Source organism: Cetorhinus maximus, chromosome 5 (assembly GCF_964194155.1).
Source record: "Cetorhinus maximus chromosome 5, sCetMax3.hap1.1, whole genome shotgun sequence".
In the NCBI taxonomy this organism is placed as follows: Eukaryota; Metazoa; Chordata; class Chondrichthyes; order Lamniformes; family Cetorhinidae; genus Cetorhinus; species Cetorhinus maximus.
The window spans coordinates 92302319-92326203 of NC_135883.1; the positions used below are offsets into that span (position 1 = coordinate 92302319).

The 23885-nt window shown below is 44.9% G+C and overlaps 1 protein-coding gene across 2 annotated transcripts in view; it reads right to left on the reverse strand.

Moving 5' to 3' along the window:
- The window catches only part of slc35f1 (solute carrier family 35 member F1), a 435718-nt gene that overhangs the window by 284835 nt on the left and 126998 nt on the right, over positions 1–23885 (reverse strand). The window contains exon 2 of one of the 2 annotated variants that reach the window (XM_078542204.1): positions 16525–16587. The exons of the other annotated variant lie outside the window; for it this stretch is intronic. Within the exon in view, the coding sequence (XP_078398330.1) occupies positions 16525–16587 (63 nt within the window). The remainder of the gene's footprint in view (positions 1–16524; positions 16588–23885) is intronic. 2 annotated transcript variants of the gene reach the window in all.

The window sequence follows — 23885 nt, forward strand, 5'->3', positions numbered from 1 at the left end:
CAGGGGCCACATTCATTCAACAACGTTTCACTTGAACGGATCTCAGCCTTTTGTAAGTCATCTTTCTTCTTAGAGAAGAATTACCCAGCAAGCACACACACACTTGAATGATTCCATTGCCACCCAGATAGATTGAAAATGGTGTCTCCACCACTAACAGTCTCCCCCAACATTGACCATGGCACTGCATGAAACAAGCCATCCTCCATACCCATCTTCATGTCCCTTAAATCCATGTCCCTTTTAATATCAAGCAACAGTAACACGCAACTCTGACCATAGGCGTGAGCAATAATTATTAAAGTATAAATTAATGACCATACAGACTGAAAAATCATCAGCTAAGTGACCCATAAAGTGTATCTAATGACAAGGCTCCTTGCGTTCCGTTCCACTTCTACAGGGAGCTGAGGCTGAGGAGGAGGTGGATGCAGTCTGCTCCCTTGTCTCCGCATCCAGCTGGGATGCCTGTGGCTTCTGTCCACGTCATGGAGTTGCCCATGGGGGCTCTCCACAGGCTGCTGAGTCAGTGTGATTGCAGGAGCAGCATCTGTCACAAGGCCTTGCTGCATGAATGGTTCTTCAGTCAGAGGGGCCAAGGAAGTGAGAGATGGCACCAGAGTCCCCTGAGGGGTCGACCCTTCTTCAGCTGCTTCGACTGCCTCAGCCCTTTCATGATACCCTTGAATACTGGATGAGGCCACCGGCTAGGACAAAGCTGATATCCACTCCATGTATCTCTGTGCCATCAGCAACACTGAGCTGTCATTACTACCGAGAGTCTCACTCTTTCTGTGCATTTAAGCACACTGCTCCTGCATTCACTTCAGGGCAGTGCTGTATTGGGTTCTCCATGAGGTTGGCCACTCTCTCAATGGCAGAGCTCATGCACTCTAAACCCTGAGTCATCACAGAGCATATGCACTGTACATATTGCTCTGTTGACTACCGAAGGCTCTGCAATGCGTCAGGAATCTCTGACATTCAGGAACTCATCTGCCTCTGATACTCCAGAAAGACCCTCATTGTGTGTGACACCTGAGACCCAGCATCTTTGCCAGCAGAGCATGGCTGTGTCCGTCCTCTGGCCATAGCTGAGCCGGCCTCACCCTCCTCATCATGTTCACTCATGAGGTGTGGTTCACCCAGTGATCCCCTTCTAAGCTACACTGAGGCCCAACCGAGGCAAGTGTGCTGGCATTGGTGGAATGTGCATCGGAATGATGTGACGGTGCTACCTCAGGGACAACTCTCCCCACTGAAGAGGCTGGCGACAACTGTGATGGGACATTTTTCTCCCCTTCCACTGCAGGCCCTGTGGGAGACACAAGATGTATGAGAGAACTCGGGCTACTCAGCAGATGCCTCAAAAGATGGCAGTGATTGTATGGCTCCCATGCACAGTAGGCAGGCATCTCTTCCATGCCCTTCACTTGAAGATTGAGCTATCAAATGACCCTGCTCTTGATGCCCACAGCTTGATGCAGTGACATCTTTGCGATTTCCAGCACTGCCTCCATCGGTGTCAGCGTATGGAGCTGAGGCACCCCAGCACCTGTTCAAGGTATCTCTTTGGAATTATGCACTCTCTCCTCCTACAGGATGAAGCGAGGCAGATTTTTGAGAAGGCTGCCCTCCCTCATTCATTCCAGCATTACATTCACATGAGATGTTTCATTCCTTCATGATGCCCCCTGCAAAATTCCGCTCCATGTGTGAGGGTTGCTGAAGTCTCACTGATGCAAATGGCCACTTGATCTGACAAAGTAAAAGAGAACTATGGGCAGTCAATCTGCTCAGCTCATGTGCATGCTGGTACATGCAGAGTTAGAGACCTGCCACCCGGCTGTCACTTGCCACTCACCTTTCCAGACCTTATCAATCATTGACGTGCTTTCTGCGCTACACTCACATCCTCCTAGTGACTTCCTAGCTACTAACCTCCATGACCACCTCCATCACGCCCTCTGTGTCTCTCAGAGGATTTCTTCAGCAAATCATCCCTCCTGTCAGACACATCCGTTAAAGCCTCAAGGGAGAATCCAAAAAATGTGGATCCACCTGCTCATGCCAGCACTGGCCATCTGAACTCCCTCCTGCATAACAGTTTCAGTCAACAGCAAGTCCAGCCTTGGCTGCCGTTTACCTTTTCAAAGGGCCCTCCATTACTAGGTTCCACCTTCGGGCCACTCCTTGCTAATTGGGGACTGAAAACTCACCTCCAAGCCAATTTGACTCTTTGCATTTTAAAATCACGTCGTATCACTGTGGTCTGGAGGCAGAAATGATCCAGGCGCCAAATTAAAAATCCAGGGTCACAAATAGAATGGGCATTCCTTTAGGAATTTGTCACTCTCATGGAGGTAGAAGACAGGCATGAGCGAAGAGAACTACTTACATTGGGCAGATAGTTGCATGTGCTTGTGAGTGCTGAGCTTACACCTCTCGCAGGGACCGATTTTACATAGTTCCATGTTCCCTCCATAGCCACATTCAATCTTTCTACTATTCCCTCCGTAACCTTTTTGAATGTTATAATCAACTTAGCACCAGTCACCAGTTGTCATAAAACACTCCATATTCTGAAATAGCCCCCAAGGAGAAACTGCTGCTGGGGCTGGATGTTTGATCGTAGGGGGATTGGTTTTACATAAAAAGTCATACTTCCCAGTGTTTCTTGAAAATACCCAAGGTTTATATAAAGCTGATTTCTTATAAAATAAGATAACAGTTCTTCACATTCAGCTGCAATAATCACCGGATTGGTAAAAGATGTCAATCAACAGCTTGGAAATTATTCTGCAGGAAGGTTAGACTTGTGATCAAAATAAACATTTATGGGCAGAAACATCCCAGAATTGCACTAAGTACGGTAGCGGACATGAAGAGCGATGTTTTACCCACCGGCCGCAATGGCGGGTTTTTGCGCCCTATCGTCTGCTTCCCGCCTCATTAATTATGTAGCCATAGGAAATACATCATCTCGCTGGCGGGTGGCCTATGAATCGCCCGCCACGCCGTTACATCACTGTTTCCTCACTCCGGGTGCCATATCTAAACGCACACAACTCTCAATGCTTCCAGCCCAGGACTGTTCCAGTGAAGACGTGGCCCTGAAAGCCAAGAAGAGTTCAGTGACCCGTCAGCTGGAATGCTTCTTGGAGACCCGCCGGGATGTCCTCAACCCCTGCTCTGGCCACAGGAGATCCAGAAATCTCACCTTGAGGGGCGCTGGCAGTGGTGGTCAGTGCCAAAGAAGCACAGAAGAGGTTGGCCATCCAGTGAAAAAACAGGATGAAGGATCTTATCCGTGCTGCCAGGGTAAGGCAACCATCTCATCACTCTAAACTCACACACTCACAAGGCCATCACACATTCACTGGCCTCTCACTCACTGCCAGCTCAAGGGACACCACCACTCAGTCTCTCTCACACGCCCTCAAATCTCCATCTGGCCTCATCCCCTTTGGAGACTGCCTCCTCAACCCTCACTACTTGAGGCCACTTGCACAGATCAACATGTGCCCCACACACACCCTGGGATACCCCCCTTTCCCAGTACAGCCCTCGTCCTGCAGCCTCTTCCCTTGCCTGAGGCCACTTCTTCCCCTTCCACAAGCAAGCCCTAGCCCTGCAGCTGTTGAAAAGCCACTCCCACCTTATGGCTGGTCTGGTAGGTAGAGACCTGATTGTAATTCCCTTTAAAAGGTGATGTGGTGCTGCTTGCAAAGCCTGGCACTGATGACCGCGAGTGCTGTCCAAAGCAAAGTGGGCAAACAAGCCGCGAAGTCCCGAGCAAAGTATGTGCACGTCGCTTATGTACAGTTGTAAAACACGGCGACGTGCCCGGATGATCTAGCATGGGGGGGATGATTCCGGTGAGCAGGGCTTATAATGAGATGCTAAAGCATTGAAATTTGGTCCCTGATGTGCGGCGCTGGGAAACACGGCCTGCCACTGATGGGTGGAATGGACGATCGCAAACTGGTTTCACCGAGACATAAAACCGATTTTTAGCCGTCTTACCAGATTGTCCACTCACGCTGCCAAACATGCCGCCACCAACAGGAGTAGAAAATTCCAGCCTATGTTCCTCGAGGAATGTATAAAATTAATTTTCAAAGTCAATTTTACAGGTGCAGCTTTCAAAATCACATTCTACATAATTTGTAAGAGAGGATCTGTACAATAATGCAGTGAGTTCATGTCCCAGTAGATCACTAGAATGGGGGAGGCGGCGGCATAGTGGTATTGTCACTGGACTGGTAATTCAGAGACCCAGGGTAATGTTCTGGGGACTTGGATTTGAATCCCACCATGGCAGATTTGAATTCAATAAATATCTAGAGCTAAAAGTCTAATGATGACTGTGAAACCATTGCTGATTGTCATAAAAACCCATCTGGTTCACTAATGCCTTTTAGGGAAGGAAATCTGCTGTCCTTATCTGGTCTGGCCTACATGTGACTACAGCAATGTGGTTGACTCTTAAAAATGCCCTCTGAACAAGGGCAATTAGGCATGGATAATAAATGCTGGCCTAGTCAGTGATGCCCACATCCCATGAACAAAATAAGAAAATAGAATGAATCTGAGTTGTCTGCCTCTCTTGATCATAGCCTGCTTCTCTTCACAACAAGTTCTAGTATCCCTTGCATTCTAGAGCCCAAGTCACAAACATGGGACATAATGTTAATATGATGGGAGGGATACAATTTCTTTGAAGTACTGCTACATGTATCTGCCATCTCAACACAATCATTGTCCCAGAATATGTTATTCCATTTTACCAGCAAGCTTCAGGCTTGTAAAAGAGATGTGAAAAATAACCTACTCTGAAGATTAACATAGTCTGAAATCTATACAACCTCCATAGCAAACAACACACAAATGAGCCACTAAAATTCTGTACATACTTAACACAGCCCAACATAACCACACCAAGCAAAATAAGTGTAGTACCACATACATGTTGGAAGGTTTTGTAGAGAATCTAGCAATTCCAACCTCCTGGACAGATCCGAGAATCCTACCATATTGAGCATCAGACACAAGAAAAGCTAAACCCATTACATTAAGCTAAACAAACTCTGATGGTTCCTAAGACTCCTGCTAAATATTCCCACTTGACCCTAGTATGGGCTGATTATTTGATTTACTGTTCTACACTACCGAACAGTGTGTATCATTCAAGTAGTGCCAGTCAGAGTTAACAATGTGATCATCTGGGTGAACATGCTCTGGAAGATTGCCAAATCCAAGAGAATGGTACATTCTCATAGGCTGAATGTGGAACAATCCCTAATTGCTTTCATGGTTACTGTGAACAGCTGAAAAATACAAGATTTCCTGGATTCCTTCCAGTAAAGCTCTAGAGTATGGTCAGTTAGATTGTGATCCTGAAGACATCTGTTCCTAGCCTGCCGACACTAGACGTCAATGATCCTTCAGACGGCACGCACACACTGATTGCCCAACAAAATCAACTTGTAAGAAATCATTCCTGCTCCAGTTTCCTCCCTCTCGATTCCTCAGTTCCTGAACTTCTGACACCCCCCTTTCCTTTGACTTAGAAATATAACCTTTCTCTAGTTTTCCTGCCTAGCCATGGGCAGCAACTTCAGCCCACTAACTTTTTATATCATAGAGGCGTATGCATGTCTTATCCAGAATCAGGAACGCTCAAATAATTTCTATGTAACCTGGGGCAGAATCTTCGGCTCGGCGAGCGGGGACAGGGCTCACTCGCTGAGGCATTAAAATGACGCGGGGTGACATCGTGCATGCGTCCCAATGTCACCGTGCATCATTTAGATTTTCAGTTTGGCAGGCGTGCAGCCGAGTCAGGCCATTTAAAAAGCTACTTAAGCAATTACCTGAGCTGCCCGTCCAACTTTAAGGTGGCGGGCAGACGAAGAGCCCACACGGCCTTCGCGTTTATCATGGAACCTCATCCACGGGCGGGATGGGGTTTCATGAATGATTTTAAATTTTCACAAAAATTTTTATTAAAATTACTGTACATGTTCCAGCTCATGTGACAGTTTCACTTGAGGGGACATGTCATAAAAAATTTTCACCGCTTTATTGAACTGTTTAACCTTAAAACTTATCTCCCTGAGGTACCTCTGTGCCTCCGGGAGATTTCTGCGCTCTTTCCCGTGCATGCGCGAAAGAGCGCACTCCTGACTCAGGGAACACCACCCCACCCTGCCTGCACAGGGAGCGATCAGCACTTCCGGGTGCGTGTCACGCTGTGCGGGCCTTAATTGGCCCGCCCACGTAAAATGGCGGCGCAGGCCCGATTGGGGGGGCGCCAATCGGGTCCGTGCCCGCTCCTGCATCGCCCGCCCGACAGGCAGAAAATTCTGCCCCTGGTATCTGCGTATCCCATACAGACCACCACATACACCTGGACATGTCCCACTTTAGTGTAAATCATGTTGAAAACACTAAAGTTAAAGTCAAAAGTCGAACTTGGTAAGTGACTTCACAGTTTTCCCAGTAGGTTTAGTAGAGAGGCTGAGTTTTTATGCCCCAGCAAGGGCGGGAACAAACGGGAACGGGACCTAAAAATACTGGCAATGGCTGTTATGTCAGTTTTCCTGGCACCAGCCATTTTTGCCAAGGCAGGTTCAGGACCATCAGGGCAACCTGCTCCCACAAGTCAGGTAGCCAATCAGGCTCATTCAGAGCCTTGTAAACCACACATAATGGATGCCAATTGGGATTTTCCAGTCAGCCTCCAATTTTCCAACCCAACAGGGGACTGTTTAACTGCCTGGAGGCGGGCACCCAGTGGCAGACTAAGGGTGGGGGGGGCTACGCTTAAAGCAGGCCTGCAGTCCCCGCCTGCCTGTCTGCCTGGGCGTGGGTACAGCTAAAGGCCGCAGGGGATTCTCTCCCACAGTGGTGCCTGGCTACTGAATCTGTTTTCTATTTGAAGTTTAAAAATGTTAGTGAGAGAGTGAGTGTCTCCAGAAGCACCCTTTGCAAAATCTCAAACAGTGACTGTTTCACCCCACTCCGAGGGCAGGATTGGGACCTAGACATTCATGATTTCCGCTTCCCGCCCCCAGAAGGAAAATCCTGCCCATGTATTTTGGCCCGATCATGTATGTAAAAAAAAATTAAAATATTATTTAACATTGTTAAATGTTATGTTGTGGCCAGATAATCACCTGTAATTGTTTCTCTTTCCACTCCTGCAGCATCACATCTCACGCCCCTCAAGGATCTATCCTTGGTTCCCTCCTATTTCTCAACTACATGTTGCCCCTCACTGATGTCATCTGTAAACAGGGTATCATTCTCCACATGTACACTAATAACACCCAGCTCTACCACCACTACCTCTTTTGACCCCTCCACTTTCTCTAAATTGGCTGATATCTTGGCTGACATTCAGGTCAGGGTTTCACATGGTCCCAGGGAACATGCTGGGAGATGGGGTTTGGGGTGGGGAGAGGGTAAATCAGTGGAGTGCCTACATTTTACCAGCAGCGGGGAAGATGGCGGATGGCCTGCTCGCCATTAGGCCAATTGCGGCTCTTATGTGGCCAAGTAAGGGCCACTTAAAAGCTTCTTCCACCATCGCTGGTATTTTACTTTCCCACATTTAAAAAAATTCTTTCGTTGGATTTGGGCATCGTTGGCAAGGCCACCAATTGTTGCCCAACCCTAACTCCATTGAACTGAATGGCTTGCTAGGCCATTTCAGAGGGCAGTTAAGAGTCAACCACATTTTTGTGAGTCTAGAGTCGCATGTAGGCCAGACCAGCTAAGGACAAAAGGCTCCCTTCCCTCAAGGACATTAGTAAACCAGAAGGGTTTTTACAACAATCAATGATAGTTTCGTGGTCACCATTACTGAGACTAGCTTTCAATTCCAGATTTTATTAATTGAATTTGAATTCCACAAGCTGCCACGGTGGGATACCCTGGTAAACCTTGGCAGCCTCCTTTGCAGGCTAGGTGGAGCTCACAGAGGATCTCCCTGGGTCAAGGGCTACTCCAGTCGAAAGACCTCCTGCACTCACAACCTAGACCCTCCCCCTCGCAGGGCTTGCCCGATTGGCCCTGGAGACCCTGACCTGACTTACCTCCATTTCAAGGCCTTCTCCAGGGAGGTTGCACTGGGGCCAGCTGCTCTTTACGAGCCACCGGCCAGCAGCTCTTGGGGATAGGACCTCCTCCCTTAAGGAGGTGAAAGCCTTGATTGCAGGTAATTAGTTGCCTGATCAACGTAAAATTCAGTTGGGACTTCCATAACTGACATAGGCATGGTTGCTCCTGACATTTTGCCTGGTGGATGGGGCCACAGGTCTGTAAAATCCTGGCCCCAATGTTCGATGAGCAGAAATCTTCTCCAAGGAAATGTTAGAAAGAGCGAAGCAATTGTCTTCAGTCTCCAGCACAAATGTTGTGCCCTAGTCACTAACTCCACCCTTCTCCCTGTCAATTGTCTGAGGCTGCAGCCAGACTCTTTGCAACCTTTGTGGTATATATGACCCCGAGATAATTTCTGAGCACATATCCACACCATCACTAAACCACCTATTTCATTATTCAAGTCTGCTCCACCTCAGCTCATCTGCTGTTGAAACCCTCATCCATGCCTTTGTTATCTCAAAGCCTGACTATTCCAACACATTCTTTCTGACTGCCCGCCCAGTTTCCACCTTCTATGAACTTAAGATCATCAACAACTCTGTAACCTGTATCCTAACTCACACAAAGCCCCCCTTCCCAATACTGGGTTCTTCAATTGGGCATTAAGTGCCTTTGAAAGAGGGTCCCTCCCCCAGGAGGCCACTGTCAAGCCTGACAGGGTTTGCTGGGCAGCCTTCAGGAGGCACAGGAAACCTGCACAAGTTTGGGTGAATCCCTGAGCCACCACTAAATCTGAGTGGGCTCAGGGATAATTACTTTTAAATGGCTTATTAATGAGCCTAATTGGCCAGTAGGCAGGTTCCTGCATCAGTCCTATCCCACCACTGACTTAATGGGCTAAGTTTCCCCGCCGGTAGGAATTGGATGCGTGGCCACCCCACGATTATGTGACCCCACCTGCCACCTCGCCCGCTCCGGCAGGCTGCACATAAATCCAGCCCAAGGTTCAGTGCAGTGCTTACCTTTACATTAAGTGTTATCCCAGTGAGGGAGGTGTTTTGGAGGTCTTGTTCACAAACTTCATCCAAAATTTAATTAGTGAAGTATGTAATTGTGACGGATAAATCATTCACTACTCCAGTTGAAATTTTTAGCATGGTGGATGGGGCGTGCCTTTGGTATTGTTCGCATGGACTTCCAGAAGGCATTTGACAATGGTCTGCACAAGAACCTAGCAAATTAGCAAAAATTAAGGCACAGGAAATTGGAGGTAGTCATGTGAAATAGGTTGGTAGATAGATACCGGGGGTGTGGATTAAGGGTTTGCTATCTGTTTAGCAGAATGTGACAAATGGTGTATCTTAGGGATCCATACTGGGACTTCAACCCTTCACTCTACAATTGGGTTGGGTGAAGGAATAGGGAATTGTCTATCCAAGTTTGCAGATGTCAGTCAGTAAGATGCCACTCCTACTTCTGCTTGAAACTGCAGAGCAGTGTAAACAGAGTAGGATTTTGATATTTCTGGGCCCTGCTCTTTGTTTGCCTCCCCCAGTTAAGATTGTAAAACTTTTTCATGACTACATAGGGCACCGTGACTTATTTCATAACCCCACAGTGCCCCAAATTGGTCATGAGCTGAGTGTGAGCATAACAACTTCCTTTTAGTCACACAAAATGAGATTTTTCTTTTAATTGCCACTTTTAGACAGAAGCCAATGAAAATAAAAACGCGGAGAGATGTAAAATGTGCAACAAATTTTCCATCACCCATTTTGCGCTAGCAAACCAATCAAAATCTACACCTACATTTCCTGACTCAATCTCAACAAGCAAAAAGTATTTCACAGGAATGAAGCAGCATCAATTCAGTGGAGATAGCCACATGAAATTTTACAGAGATAGCTCAATGTCACAAATAATAACTTCTGACAAGATTGATTATGTTATTAATATGATACCGATTGTCAGCCTCTCTTAAGTTGGAAAGCAAGATGGCAAATCCTAATTACTTCATTCAAGATTCCTTCTACAAAATTTTCAGGTTCTTGGGCTTTATAAAGAGATTTTAAATAGCTCTACATCATTTTTCTACAGCCTCCCCAGGCTTCTGAATAAATCTTCCTTTCTTTCATGGCTTTCTGAGCAACAGCATGGCAGCCTTTAGAGCCTGACTGCTTCTACAAGTGATATGAACGTAAATGCTGTCAGAAATTAAATTAGTTGACGAGGGAGCAGAAATGGCTTGGTTCCATGGTGTAGATCATTACAGGCCAGCTCCATTTTTCTTTTTTAAGATACATATTGTTATCCACTTTCTCCAAACCCCTAGCCCCAAACCCCACCGCCCTCTGAAACCACCCCACCCCCCGCCCCTCCCCACCTCCCCAACCCCAGTCCAACAATATTCCTTTGCTTTTTGGATATTTCCCTAAATGGCAAACTCTGTTGTATGGGACACTGCACATTTCTGCAGAGCTTGCATTTGGCCAGTGTGATTCAGATGTCGAATGGTTTCAGTGCTGTAAATGACTCTATGATACCTCCAGGAAATGTTTAATCCTGGCCAAGAATTGATGTAGCACAGGCAATTACAATTTCATGCAGTAGAGCAGCTTTTCAGCATTGAACTGGTTGTGAGTCTAATGCAGAATTACTTCCTTACTCTACCATGACCGCATTTTAAAGGAAAGCTGCAAAATAACTTCCAAATGACATGTAAAACACTCCTCCAGTATCAACCTCCCCACACCAGTGCATTTCTTTGGTGCACATACATACTAACCTGCCCAGTAGAGAAATGTCCTATCCATAACTTTTAAAACATAAATTGTAATCAGTTTGGAATCTTCTGGAGCTAACTTTTCTTTCCAAGAATGGACATTTAAAAGCTGCAAAAGAATGGTCACCGAAAATCACCTGACTTAATCTGTGGATTCAACTGTCTCGAAAGGACAAAAGGACACCTTCCAGACTAAGGAGTGTCAATACCCAGATCATGAGACCATCTGGAAGAAATTTCTTGACCTGAATGGGTCTTTTTCAGAAATAAAGACAGTGATTGTCTCAGACCTCCAGGGTGAATGTCTGCATACAAAAACCCAGGTTATGGCTAACTAACTTAAGCACAACACTATTTTTGGAAGTGAGATGTGAAGAACCACATGATAAGTCAGTCATGTCGGTCGCCTATTTTTAAAAAAGCCTAAAGTGCTGTCTGCAGAACACCAAACAACAATTGCAGAGTCAACAGCAGCATAAAGGGTAACAACATCTACACCTTTAAGAACTGAAGACTGCATCATCTTAAGTTCAACAAGCCTGTTCCTTTTCAAGACCACAGTACAGAAAACCAACTTCTTGGTAACCAGACTAAAAGCATGACCCAGACCTCCCTGTCGCTTGCCACTTCAACACACCACCCTGCTCTCATGCCCACATGTCCATCCTTGGTCTGCTGCAATGTTCCAGTGAAGCTCAACGCAAACTGGAGGAACAGCACCTCATCTTCCAACTAGGCACTTTACAGCCTTCCGGAATTAATATTGAGTTCAACAATTTCAGATCACGAACTCTCTCCTCCATCCCCACCCCCTTTCCGATCCCCCTTTTTCCAATAATTTATATTTTTTAAATATATTTTTATTTACCCACCAATTTTTAAATCTATCATTTTATCTCCACCTTTTAGCCCATTTCGATCCCTTCCCCCCACCCCACCCCCACTAGGGCCATCTGCCACTAGCTTGTCCTGCTTGCTACCCTTAATGTCCCCATTAGCACATTCCTTAGATAATATCACCACCATCAACACCCCTTTGTCCTTTTGTCTATGACATCTTTGGCAATCTCTTCTTTGTCTCCACCTATCTCTGGCCCTCTATTTGGCTCTACCTATCCCACCCCCCTCTACCAGCTTATATTTCACCTCATTTCTCTATTTCCTCAGTTCTGATGAAGAGTCATTCGGACTCGAAATGTCAACTGTATTCCTCTCTGCAGATGCTGTCAGACCTGCTGAGTTTTTCGAGGTATTTTTGTTTTTGTACAAGTAATTAACTTCATGACCTGCTGAAAATCCATTTCTTCCAGGGAATCCTGCAACAAGTCTGATTTTCGACTCCAGCTAATGAATCCACCTGGACTACTATTCAAGAGTGAAAACACCTTCTTCACTAGGCCTGAAACACATGCCTTTTTCAATACAAGCCAATCACATGAATGATGAATTATTCTTTTGTTTATAACGTGTAAAAGTGCACTATTCTCTTTAACTGTATTTTCCTCGAGGGTACATGTATGTGTGTGTGTGTATGTGTGTGTGTGAGAGTGATGTAGAGTTGGACTTTTGGGGTGAATGTGTGAATAAATGACCCTCTTTATTTAAACCCACAATAAGCTGCTGCTGGTCATTAAAATTGTCCACGTTCTCAGGAGTTAAAAAGCACATACATCTTTTTTTGAAAAAAACATACTGATTACGAAAGTAAGGGAAGGGAACAGGAGTTTTAGCAGTTCTCCCGCTCATCCCTGTTTGTAACAATACACAAACACAAACTAATAGATCATGCACAGTGTTGCAGACAAGGAATTAAGACCAAATCCAATATTCACATCAAGCAGGTTAGCAGGCAGTTGTAAAACTGGAACTGGGGAATGGAGAAGACCATTGGGTGACAAAGTGGGAAAAGGCAGAGCAGCGAAGAATATAAAGCAGATCAGGACAGGGATAGGAAGATGTGGCAGGGCAATGAGGAGGTAGGAAAGGTGGAGTACAGGCAGGAAAGGCTGAGAGTAAAGTATGGTTATTGGGTGGAGGATGAATTACTACCTGGAGATGTCTGGCTATCTGTTTCTGTATATACAGTTGTCAGATAATCTCATTATGAATGTTTGGCTGAGCTTCAAGACTCACTAATGGTTAGCCCAACAAGGTTCTGTTTGTACAGGCTCAAGTGGAGTATTAGCTTTGATGATTAACATCTTAATGAGGTTATAATAAGGTATTAATTCTTTGATCGGTTTTATTCAATATCTGTAAAGGTGTTTTTGAAGCTACAAATGACAGTGCCTGATTGACATTTCTATAAGGTTGCAAGGGCAACAGACTTTTTCAAAGCAGATTTTTGAATTGGCATTTTTTTTCATGAGAATTTCAAGATTTACCATTGTTATTATATGGATCATTGGTGCTGTGTATAGTGGATACTGGATGACAGGGTATGGAAAGCACATTTTCAAGGCCTTTTAAACATTCCTTTCAAAAGGTTCTTGAGCCAAACTATGGGCCAGATTTTCCACTTCCACTCGCCACTGGGAACATCCGGATCCCCCCCGCGAAAGTCAATGGACTTTTAGCTAGGACACTGAATCTCCCACAGCAGGTCCCACCGGAAAATCATACAAACCTATGAATTAGGAACAGGAGTAGGCCCCTTGAGCTTGTGCCGCCACTTAATAAGGTCATGGCTCAGCTGATTATAACCTCAACCCCACATTTCTGTCTACCCCCGATAGCCTTTCACCCCCCTTGTTAATCAAGAATATATCTAGCTCTGCCTTAAGAATGTTCAAAGACTTTGCTTCCACCGTGTTTTGAGGAAGAGAGTTCCAAAGATTCACTGCCTTCTGACTGAAAAAATTTCTCCTCAACTCTGTCTTAAATAAGCGACCCTTTATTTTTAAACAGTGACCCCTAGTTCTAGATTCTCCCACAAGAGGGAGCATCCTCTCCACATCCACCCTGTTAAGACCCCTCAGGATCTTATATGTTTCAATTAACTCACCTCTTACTCTTCTAAATTCCGGTGGATACAAGCCTAACCTGTCCCGCCTTTCCTCATTAGACAACCTGCCAATTCCTGGTATTAATTTAGTAAACCTTCTCTGAACTGCTTCTAATGCATTTAGATGTTTCTTTAAATAAGAAGGCCAGTACTGTACACAATACTCCAGATGCGGTCTCACCAATGCCCTGTACAATTGAAGCATAACCTTCCTACTTTTGTAATCAATTCACCTCACAATAAATGATACATTCTATTAGCTTTCCTAATTACCTGCTGTACCTGCATACTAGCCTTTTGTGCTTCATGTACTAGGATATCCAGATCCCTCTGAATCTCAGTGCTCTGCAATCTCTCACCATTTAGATAATAAATTTTGTTTTTATTCTTCCTGCCAAAATGAACAATTCCAGATTTGCCCCATTATACTCCATTTGCCAGATCTTTACCCACTCACTTAGCCTATATATGTCCCTTTGTAGCCTCCTTACGTCCTCTTCACAATTTACTTTCCGTCCTAGGACTTCTCTGAAGGGCCGTGTACCATGAGTCCTCGAGAAGCTGGCCAGACTCCACAGAAACTACAGGGAGTTTGAGATGCTTATCCCACAATGAAACTGGCCAGGTCAGGAGTGCAGGGTGAGGGTTTGCTATCCACACTCTTATCCCGTGCTGGTGAAAATTGCCAGCGCCGGAATTGCGGAAATCCCAGAATCGGTTCCCACCCGCCATTTTTAAAGGCTTCTGGAGTCAGTGCGACTGCGTGAAAATCTGACCCATAAATTCAATCGGAGGTTGTCCTGTTGACTTCAATGTTTTCCTGTCTGGGATGAACAGAAGTTACACTTCCAAACAAAATCACAGGACCCTCCAATGTAATAAAGGCATCCAATAAAGGTAAATCTCCTCGAGGGTTCTCCTGCTCATCTACTGCAACTTCAACAAAGCACTGAAAAAACCCTGGAAGTTGGCAAAATTACAGCAAATGAGCAGGAGAATCTTTAAAGAAATTAATGTCTTCAGTTGCAGAGGCCCTAAACTCTGGAATTTCCTCCTTACCCTCTCTGCCTCTCTTTCTTCCTGCAAGACGCTCATCAAAGCCTACCTCTTGGCCTAAGCTTTTGGTTATTTGCTCCAATATCTCCTTATGTAGCACAGCTTTGCAGCATTTGGTGTGTATGGTGTTTCGATTTATACAGTAAATATTTAAAAATAGGAGTGATTACTGTTTTTATTGCACACATGTGCCTATTAATTCTTTATAGCGGTCCTTACACAGAAAGCTACCACCCCTCTATTTACATCAGAGAACCAGGCCACCCGGCTCAATAGGTCCACGCTAGTGTTTATACTACACACAAGCTTTTGCCACCCTTCTTTACCTAACCTTATCAGCATATCATTCTACTTCATTCTCCTGCATGTGCTTATCCAGCTTTCTCTTAAATGCTGCTATGTTATTTGCCTCAACTACTCCTTCAGGTATTGAGTTCCACATTCTAACCATTCACTGAATAAAGAAGATTCTCCTGAATTCCTTATTGTATTTATTAGTGACTACCTTATAGGGGAGGCAGTGGCATTGTGGTAGTGTCACTGGACCAGTATTCCAGAGACCCAGGATAATGCTCTGGGGACCAGGATTTGAATCCCACCATGGCAGATGGTGAAAACATTTGGAATTAAAAGTCTAACGATGACCACGAATTGCTTGTTGTCACAAGAAACCCATCTGGTTCACTAATGTCCTTACCTGGTCTGGCCTACATGTGACTTCACACCCACAGCAGTTTTTTTTTTAATTCATGGGATGTGGGTTTAACTGGTTAGGCTAGCATTTATTGCCCATCCCTAATTGCCAGAGGGCATTTAAGAGTCAACCACACTGCTGTGGGTCTAGAGTCACATGTAGGCCAAACTAGGTAAGGATGGTAGATTTCCTTTCTCTAAAGGACTTTAGTGAACCAGATGAGTTTTTACAACAATTAGCAATGGTTTCATGGTCATCATTGGACTTTTAATTCCAGATATTTATGAATTCAAATTCCACCATCTGCTGTGGCAGGATTCAAACCCAGGTCCCCAGAGCAATACCCTGGGTCTCTAAGTTACTAGTCCAGCGACAATAACATTATGCCATCACCTCCCCAGTGTGACCAACTCTTAACCACCCTCTGAACAAGTGTAATTGGGGGTGGGAAATAAATGCTGGCCTAGCCAGCGATGCCCACATCCCACGAACAAATAAAATAAAATTATGCCCCATAGTTCTGATCTTGTCTGAAACTGGAAACATCTTCTCTATGTCTACCCTATAACTCTTCCATGATTTTAAAGACTGCTATCAGTGTCCTGTTTTCTAGAGACAAGAAGCCCAACCTATTCAATCTGTAATTTCATAAACTAATTTTTTTTAAATTAGGGAATTCAATGATTTTCAGTATCAAGTGCTGCCAAGGCTCCTGCAATAACAGCTGTGTTTAACAAGCTTTGTAAATGGTTCCGAACAGGCTGACAGATTTTATTTAGAGTAATTTTGGAATGCAGTTTAAATGCACTATCATTTACTGGTGCCATCTGACACAAACTAACATTGTACTAGACTGTCTAATTGAAGATTGCCAACCTTCTAGGATTGTCCTGGGGTCTCCAGCATTGTAGATTCTCCAGGATGCTGCTATAAACAATTCTGAAGAAAAAACATAGCAGCATTTTGAAAATAATTTTTTTTTCCCATTTTCTTTGAAAAGTTCTGTCTAAAGGTTATAAAACTATTGGAGATGGAAAAATGGCTATTAGTCTTACAGTCAAGAATCACCCAATTCAGCAATAAACAGTCTGTTCACTTCCCAGTTGGTGCGGGAAGGTAGCACACATGAGGAAAGATGTGTTGCGGTGACCAATGGTGAGATCGTGGGGGCGGGGTAATTGGAGGAAGGTCATATGATGAAACTTTCAGGAATACATTAAACCAGAGTTGGACCCTGGATCATACTGTCTACAATCAAGTTAGACAGAAAAGGACGCATTTTTCCAGATTCCATCATTTACAAAAGTTACAAAAAATGTGATCATAGATAAAACATGTTGACTTTGTGAACCACCAGGGATCCACCTCCAGATGCCCTAAAACACAAACACTTTTGTTTGAAAGCATAAGGTGAATATCAAAAGGAAACACTTCTCTTGCACAGAAAATTGTTAGGCTCGGAAATGTATTGCCAGAGGACATGGAGGAGGCAGATTCAGTTGTGACTTTTGAAAGGGAATTGGATAAGAACCCAAAGATTAAACATTTGCAGGGCTACAGAAAAAAGGCAGAGGAGTAGAATTAGCTCTGTTGTTGTTGGGGAGAGCCAGCAAAGATGCAACAGGCCAAATGGTCTCCTTCTGTGCTGTAACCATTCTATGATTCTATATATCACGGAAGACGCTCATGTCTGGTGAACACACCCTGCAAGTCTCTGGCCAGTAAAGTCAACCTGAGGGAAGTCTTCACTGGAAAACTCAACTTCCAGCCAAATTGCATATGACTGAGAACATAATCAGTTTCAACTTTGAATATCATGGGAGAGAATTTTTCCTATGGCGGGCAGGCACGGAGCCAATCACCAGCTGCGTGCCGCCATTTTACGCGGGCGGGCCAATTAAGGCCCACCCAGTGTAACACGCAGCCAGTAGCGCTCAGCGCTACCTGTGCAGGTGGGGGGAGGAGGGAGAGTCGGTGCCTGCACTTTTTCGTGCATGCGGACAAAAGAGCACAGCAATCTCCCTGAGGCACGGAGCTGCCTCAGGGAGATTAAAAGGATTATGAAACGTTTTAATGAATAAAGTAATCATTTATTTAAACATGTCCCCTCGTGTGACAGTGTCACATGATTTGGGACATGTTCATGAAGTTTGGAAAATTTATTTATTTATTTTATAAAAGCTTCAGGAAACTTCATTCCGCCCGTGGATGAGGTTTCCTGAAAATGGCGAAGGTCGCTTGGGCTCTTTGCCTGCCCGCCAGCCTTAAGGTTGGATGGGCATGGCCTTAATAGGCTGTTGACATTTTAGTGGGTGCGCAGCCACCTCCGGCACGCGCCCGCCAAACAAAATATTGACATGACGCGCGATGGCATCGGGATGCACGCCCGACATCATCACGCATCATTTTACCTGTCAGCGTGTCAGGCACGCCCCCACACCGGAAGATTCAGCCCATGGTTATAGGACTAAGTTATATTGCATATCTAACACTGACCCTATAAGGCAAATTTTCCTCTTATTGCACCTGAATGTAAAGAGTTGTCTGAAATAGCGAAGAGTACAAAGGAAAATTATGCTACGAAGATCGCACAGCAACAATAGAGCCCGTCTAATTTTCCATCTATTGAAATCAATGGAAGGCAAATTGGCCCATTACGTCTGGGCTAGGTGTTTGCTGCAGCAAAGTAAAACTAATCTCATTATCATGCTCTCTCTCGACACCTTCACATTGTTGTAATATGCCTTTAAGGGCTAGCAGCATGCCATCACTAGAGGGGAAGTGTGTCATGTGATCCAGCCTCAGTTTCACTTTGGCCTGTGGGCACAGCAGACAAAGCTCTGCTGCTGATGTCTTCAAGCTTTCTATCCATGTATAGATGTTCTCATGTGCCTAGTTTAAATAAATGAACCCACAACATGTTTACACAATCCCTTGTGCGTGATTGGTGCTTTTATATCATTATGAAAACATGACACACATCTTTATTAGCTTTTCCCTCTAAAGATGCAATGGTCTTTGCTTCAGCTATTCTCAATGAGAAAGCAACACCTTGTATTCATATAGTGTCTTTAATGTAGTAAAGCATCTCCAGGGATTTCACAGGTGCATTATCAGACATAATTCGACACTGAGCCACAAAAAGATAAACTAGCTCAGTGACCAAAAGCTTGTTCTAGGTTTTAAGGGGTGTCTTAAAGGATGGAGGAAGATGGAAAAAGTAGTGTAAATATTAATTGTAAAATAAATGAAAAGGAAATGAATAGAATAATAGTTAGAAATTGTGCATTAGGCACCATAGGTAAAGGGAAAACTAAAAGATGTAAAATAAATAAGATGGAGAAATAAGAAATATTTGAGGAAAGCAACATCACAGCAGAAAAGCAGGTTAGGCTTATCACCCACTTCTTAACGGCAATTAGGAATGGGCAATAAATACTGGCCTTGCCAAAGATGTCCACATCTCATGATCAAATAGAAGAAAAGTTCAGGCCACTACTAGTCCAGTAACATAACTACTATGCTACTCTACACACATTAGAACCAGACCTTTCAGGAGTGAGATAGGAAAATATTTCTACTTGTAAATGGCATGATGTTGGGTCATGGATATCAAGCAAAGGAAGGTATGTGCAGGGATGTCAGAAATCAGCCATAATCTCATGGTATGGTTGATCAGGCTTGAGGGGCTGATTGGCCTACTCCCGTTCCTATGTATATGTTCATTCTGTTTCTCCTTCCCAAGCTCAGTATCGAATACTTTTCCACATTACACTGCACTTGTCACCTCTCAGTCCCTGCCATTAAATTGTTTGGTGCCCTTGAAATATTTTATGATCCTTCTCACTGCTTGTCAACTTCCCCTCAAGTTATCAGAAAATGTCAATATTGTGCTCCCTATCACCAATTCGAAATTAAATATTTTGTGTATATGTATGGGGAGACATAGAGTGGGAAAGAGAGAGAACAAAGGTGAACCCAGCACTGGCTCTTAGGATACACCACATCCATCCCTTCTCCAATCTGAACAACAACCATAACCTCAAACCTTGAGTTCCTTGTCTGTTAACTCCTCCTACAATTCCTTTCATGACATGCACCAGAATTTTTGTAACAAGCTTCTTGTGAGGTATCTTAACGAATGCTAATTATACTACTTCTAGCTCATGACCTCTATTTATCCAATCAGTTAGTTCGTAGAAAAAAAATGCTACATTTTAGCAAACATGATTTGCTTTTAACAAATCCATGTTAGCTACCATTAATTAGAATTCATTCCCGCAGGCTTTGGGACCCCAATGTCAGGACCAAATGGGAGTCTCAGCGCTACACTTGTCGACAACAAGACCAGTGGCACAGCCTTCCAGGAAGTGCCCTCGTATTTGGCCACTTCTGCGCTTACCGCCATGGACTCCCGATACTCCAGACCCAATCACAGGGCTGGCAGCTCTGGAGCCTCAGCAGCCCCACCTGGAGAGGTGGGTACCACTGAGGCAGGCTGGGGATCGAGAGAGCACATCAACATGGGGACTCCCTCAGAAGCATGGTTCCAAATCAAAAATTATGAGGGTGAAGCCAGTCAGGAAGAGGAAAGCCCTCCGAAGGAATCACTTGGACCATGGGGGTGGCCTTTATGCCTGCCATCACTGGGGTATGAAGCCTCTGGCTCTGATGGCCACCTGGCCTGTAGCAAGGCGGCTGTGGGAGGCCACTCTGATGACAGCAAAACAAAGGTGAGGCCGCAAAATTGCTCCTAACTGGGGCCTTGACCATCTTAATTGGCTGCCCATCACAGTGGAGCAGCCAGCTGATTGTATTCCCAGCCCGGCCATGGGAAACTTCTCCAGCATCAGGAATGCATTGGGGAGCCATCACGACACAGCAAACCCCTGTTTTCACACCCTCCCCACAAACCTGCTGCCACACAGCTGAGGGAATTCCACTCACAGAATCATACAATGGTTACAGCATAAAATGAGGCCATCTGGCCCATTGTGCCCATGCTGTCTCTTGGCCAGAGTAACTCAGTTTGTCCCACTCCCTAGCCCTTTCTTCATAGGCCTGCAATTTTTTTTTCTCTTCAGGTACTTATCCAATTTCCTTTTGAAAGATGTGACAAATTTGCCCCCAGCAGTGTATTCCAAATCCCAATCACTTGCTGCATTATGAAGTCTTTCCTTATGTAGCTGTTGTACTTCTGCCAATCATCTTAAATCAGTGTTCTCTGGTTCTTGACCTTTCTGCTAATACAAACAATTTCTCCCTGCCTACAGCCCTCATGCTTTTGCACCCCTTTATCAAATCTCATGGGAATCTCTCTTCTCTAAGCAGAATAACCCCAGCTTCCCCATTCTATTAACCAATTAACCCATGCATTTCTAAATGTTCACGTATTTCATTTTAAAAGGAAGCAACCAACACATCCCCTTTCTGGCCTGGCTGTCTGTGATTGGCTCATCTGACCAACTAAACTCCAATTCCCCATTCAACAACAGTCCCACAGCTGTTACTGACCACCACGGTATCCTCTTGGTCACAAGACTGAAATAAAAGCCACCACAAAACAAAGATTCCATACCAAATTTAAACTATCCAAAGTTTCATACAAAATTCGCCAACTCACCCTTGTCTATTTCCTTAGTGCCTGTCTTCTCAATGCTCTTGCCCGAGCTAGCGCTCTTCCTCACTGCTGGCATGGCTGTTGGTAGGCTGCCGACTTTCAATGGGGCGGACTGTAGATGGCCTTACAAGATGACCTTCAGCATCTCAAGGCCTAGAATGCCCAGCTTCAGATTGCACCACCTAGGCATGGACAGCAGCAGTCTGGTCTGGCTGATTGACAAGCACCAGCAAGGGCACTGATGGAGTGGCAATGGTGGCAGAATGCACAATGCCAACACGAGAGAGAGAGACCAGCAGGTTCCTGCTCCAAGGAGCCACTGCCACTCCTAAGGTGCAGCACTTCAGCAATCCTATCAATGTGTTGGAGGGCGGATTGCTGGACGGTAAGGTGCCTCTGCAAGCTGCTTTGAACACAGGTAGCCAGAGCTATGATGACAGCATTCGGAACTTGCATGACATCAAGCTGCAGCACCCAAACTATGAGTGGCTTCAGCTTCTGCTGCAATAGACATCAGCCATAGATGCTGAATCATGGATGTGTCCAGAAATGTTCTCATGGAGCAGGCAGCTGCTTACAAGCTGCTTCAGCTTCCTCCTCTGCTTTAGATGTGTCGGCATCACAGACTAATATCACATTCCACCAAACTGGCAAGGATGCGCTCCCAATTTCTACACAAAGCCCTTGCCAAGTTGATACTAGACTCCTCTATGCTCTTTGACATTGACCGCAGGCTGTCTAACCAGCTTCCCAAGGTACTAAGTGTTTCAGGGTACATCAGCCTTCTCTGTAGACCACCCAAAGTGCTCATCTGAGTCTTCAGCAGAAGAACCTGGGTGCAACACTGCCATTTTTGTATGTTGGCACCTGTGCTATTCCACCTCCAGCCCTGGTCGCAGGCTACTTATGCCTGGTGCCTCACCACATATAGATCCCGCCTCTAATGCACCTGCAGTCTCAGTATCTGAGCTGGTGGTTGTGAATGTGAGGCGAAGTAACAGTACTTCTTCTTTATTAGTCTTCCTGTCCTTTCACCTCTTGCTGATTCCCCACTGCCGGCCAGGTGGCAGTTCTTGGGTATCTGAAATGATAAAGGCACAAGGCTAGGGTTGTAGTGGGGCTAGGAGGGGAAACCAAGAGGTTTATGTTTACACCATCTGCAGCTTGTAAATCAGAAGAGATTCTGGTATGAGGGGAAAGTGAGATGTAAAAAGATTTAGGTATGAGCATACCATCATTGTCCATGACCTCTATTTGGTGCCCATAGTTTCAGCAATGATTGACTCAACAATGGCCATCACTGTCTCCTCCATGGGGGTTAGGACATGCAGGTGCATCTGTTTCCCTCCAGTTAACTTCTGCTGCCTCCAGTTGTGCGCCACCTTGCCCTGCAAGTGAGGCAAGTGTGTCAGTAAGTATGGTGTGATGTGCTTGGGTGATGTGGTGTCATGGTTGAATAGTTGGCAGTGTATGCAAGCTGTGAGATGTGAGTGTTTGGCTTGCAGCAGTACTAACTGGGTGGGGGGTGAAGTGGAGCATATGAATTTTTGGTATGTGTTCTGATCCATAGGGATTATTTGTAGGTGAATGATGGGGAATGTCAGCCTAGTGGCACAGTTGCTGCAATATGACATTTGAAAATTAATTCACTAACTTTAGCCTCTTGTTTGTGGTCATTAAACCTTTTGCAGTACTGTATCCAGGTCCTTGGGGCTACGCGGCTTGCATTAGCCAAAGTGGTTATCTGCTTTCAATGTCAGTTCAGATTTTGTCTGGAGGGCCTCTTGGTCTCCATGGATAAGGAAATCCCTCCTCCCATCCACCTCCTGCAGCAAGGCCTTCGGTGATGCGTCTTAAGAACCTTAGAGCTTGCTCTCTGTACTGCTGCCACTCTTCTTACTGGTAAGACTCTCCTTCCTAACCATTTCCAGCACCTCTTCCCCTTTTGGAGATGCAGGTTGGCTTTGGGTAAGTGATGCTAGCCTCACAACAAACTTGGGTCACCTGCTGAAATGTTCTGCCACTCAACAGCACATTTAATGCAGAGATGCATGCAGCTATCATTTAAATAATCAGGCATCCCGAAGTTTGTTGGTTGCCTGTATTAGAAGGAAAGGGTGGGGGTTAATTCCAGATCATGATTTCTAGGCCTGTTTTTGGGGGTAATCGAATTTTGCCCTCTATATTTCAGTGCTGCTCCCTTGCATCATATGCAAAGTAGGTAAGTCTGGCATACAGTTTAAAAGTTCAATGAAAATAACCCAACCACCTGACTGCTCCACTCAGCACATTCTTAATTGAAAGTATTGTCTGCTCAATACTTATCACAATCTATTCCTTATATATTTGTATTGGATACAGAGATGTTATAGCAGTGTACAAAAGGTTATTACAACACAATCCATCATACAAAGACTTGTTAATATAAAGTTGAATTGTAGTAAAGTAAGAAGCAGACAGTTGATGGAAAACAAGCAAGACCTGACAGACAGTGACAATCAGTGCCCTAAAATAGAAGGAAAATTAAATAGGTGAAAGTGCCATAAAATCTTTAGCAGCTTGGATAATAGCTCATCAGGCTGCAAATTGCTCAGAGTATTGATCAACCCTGCAAATC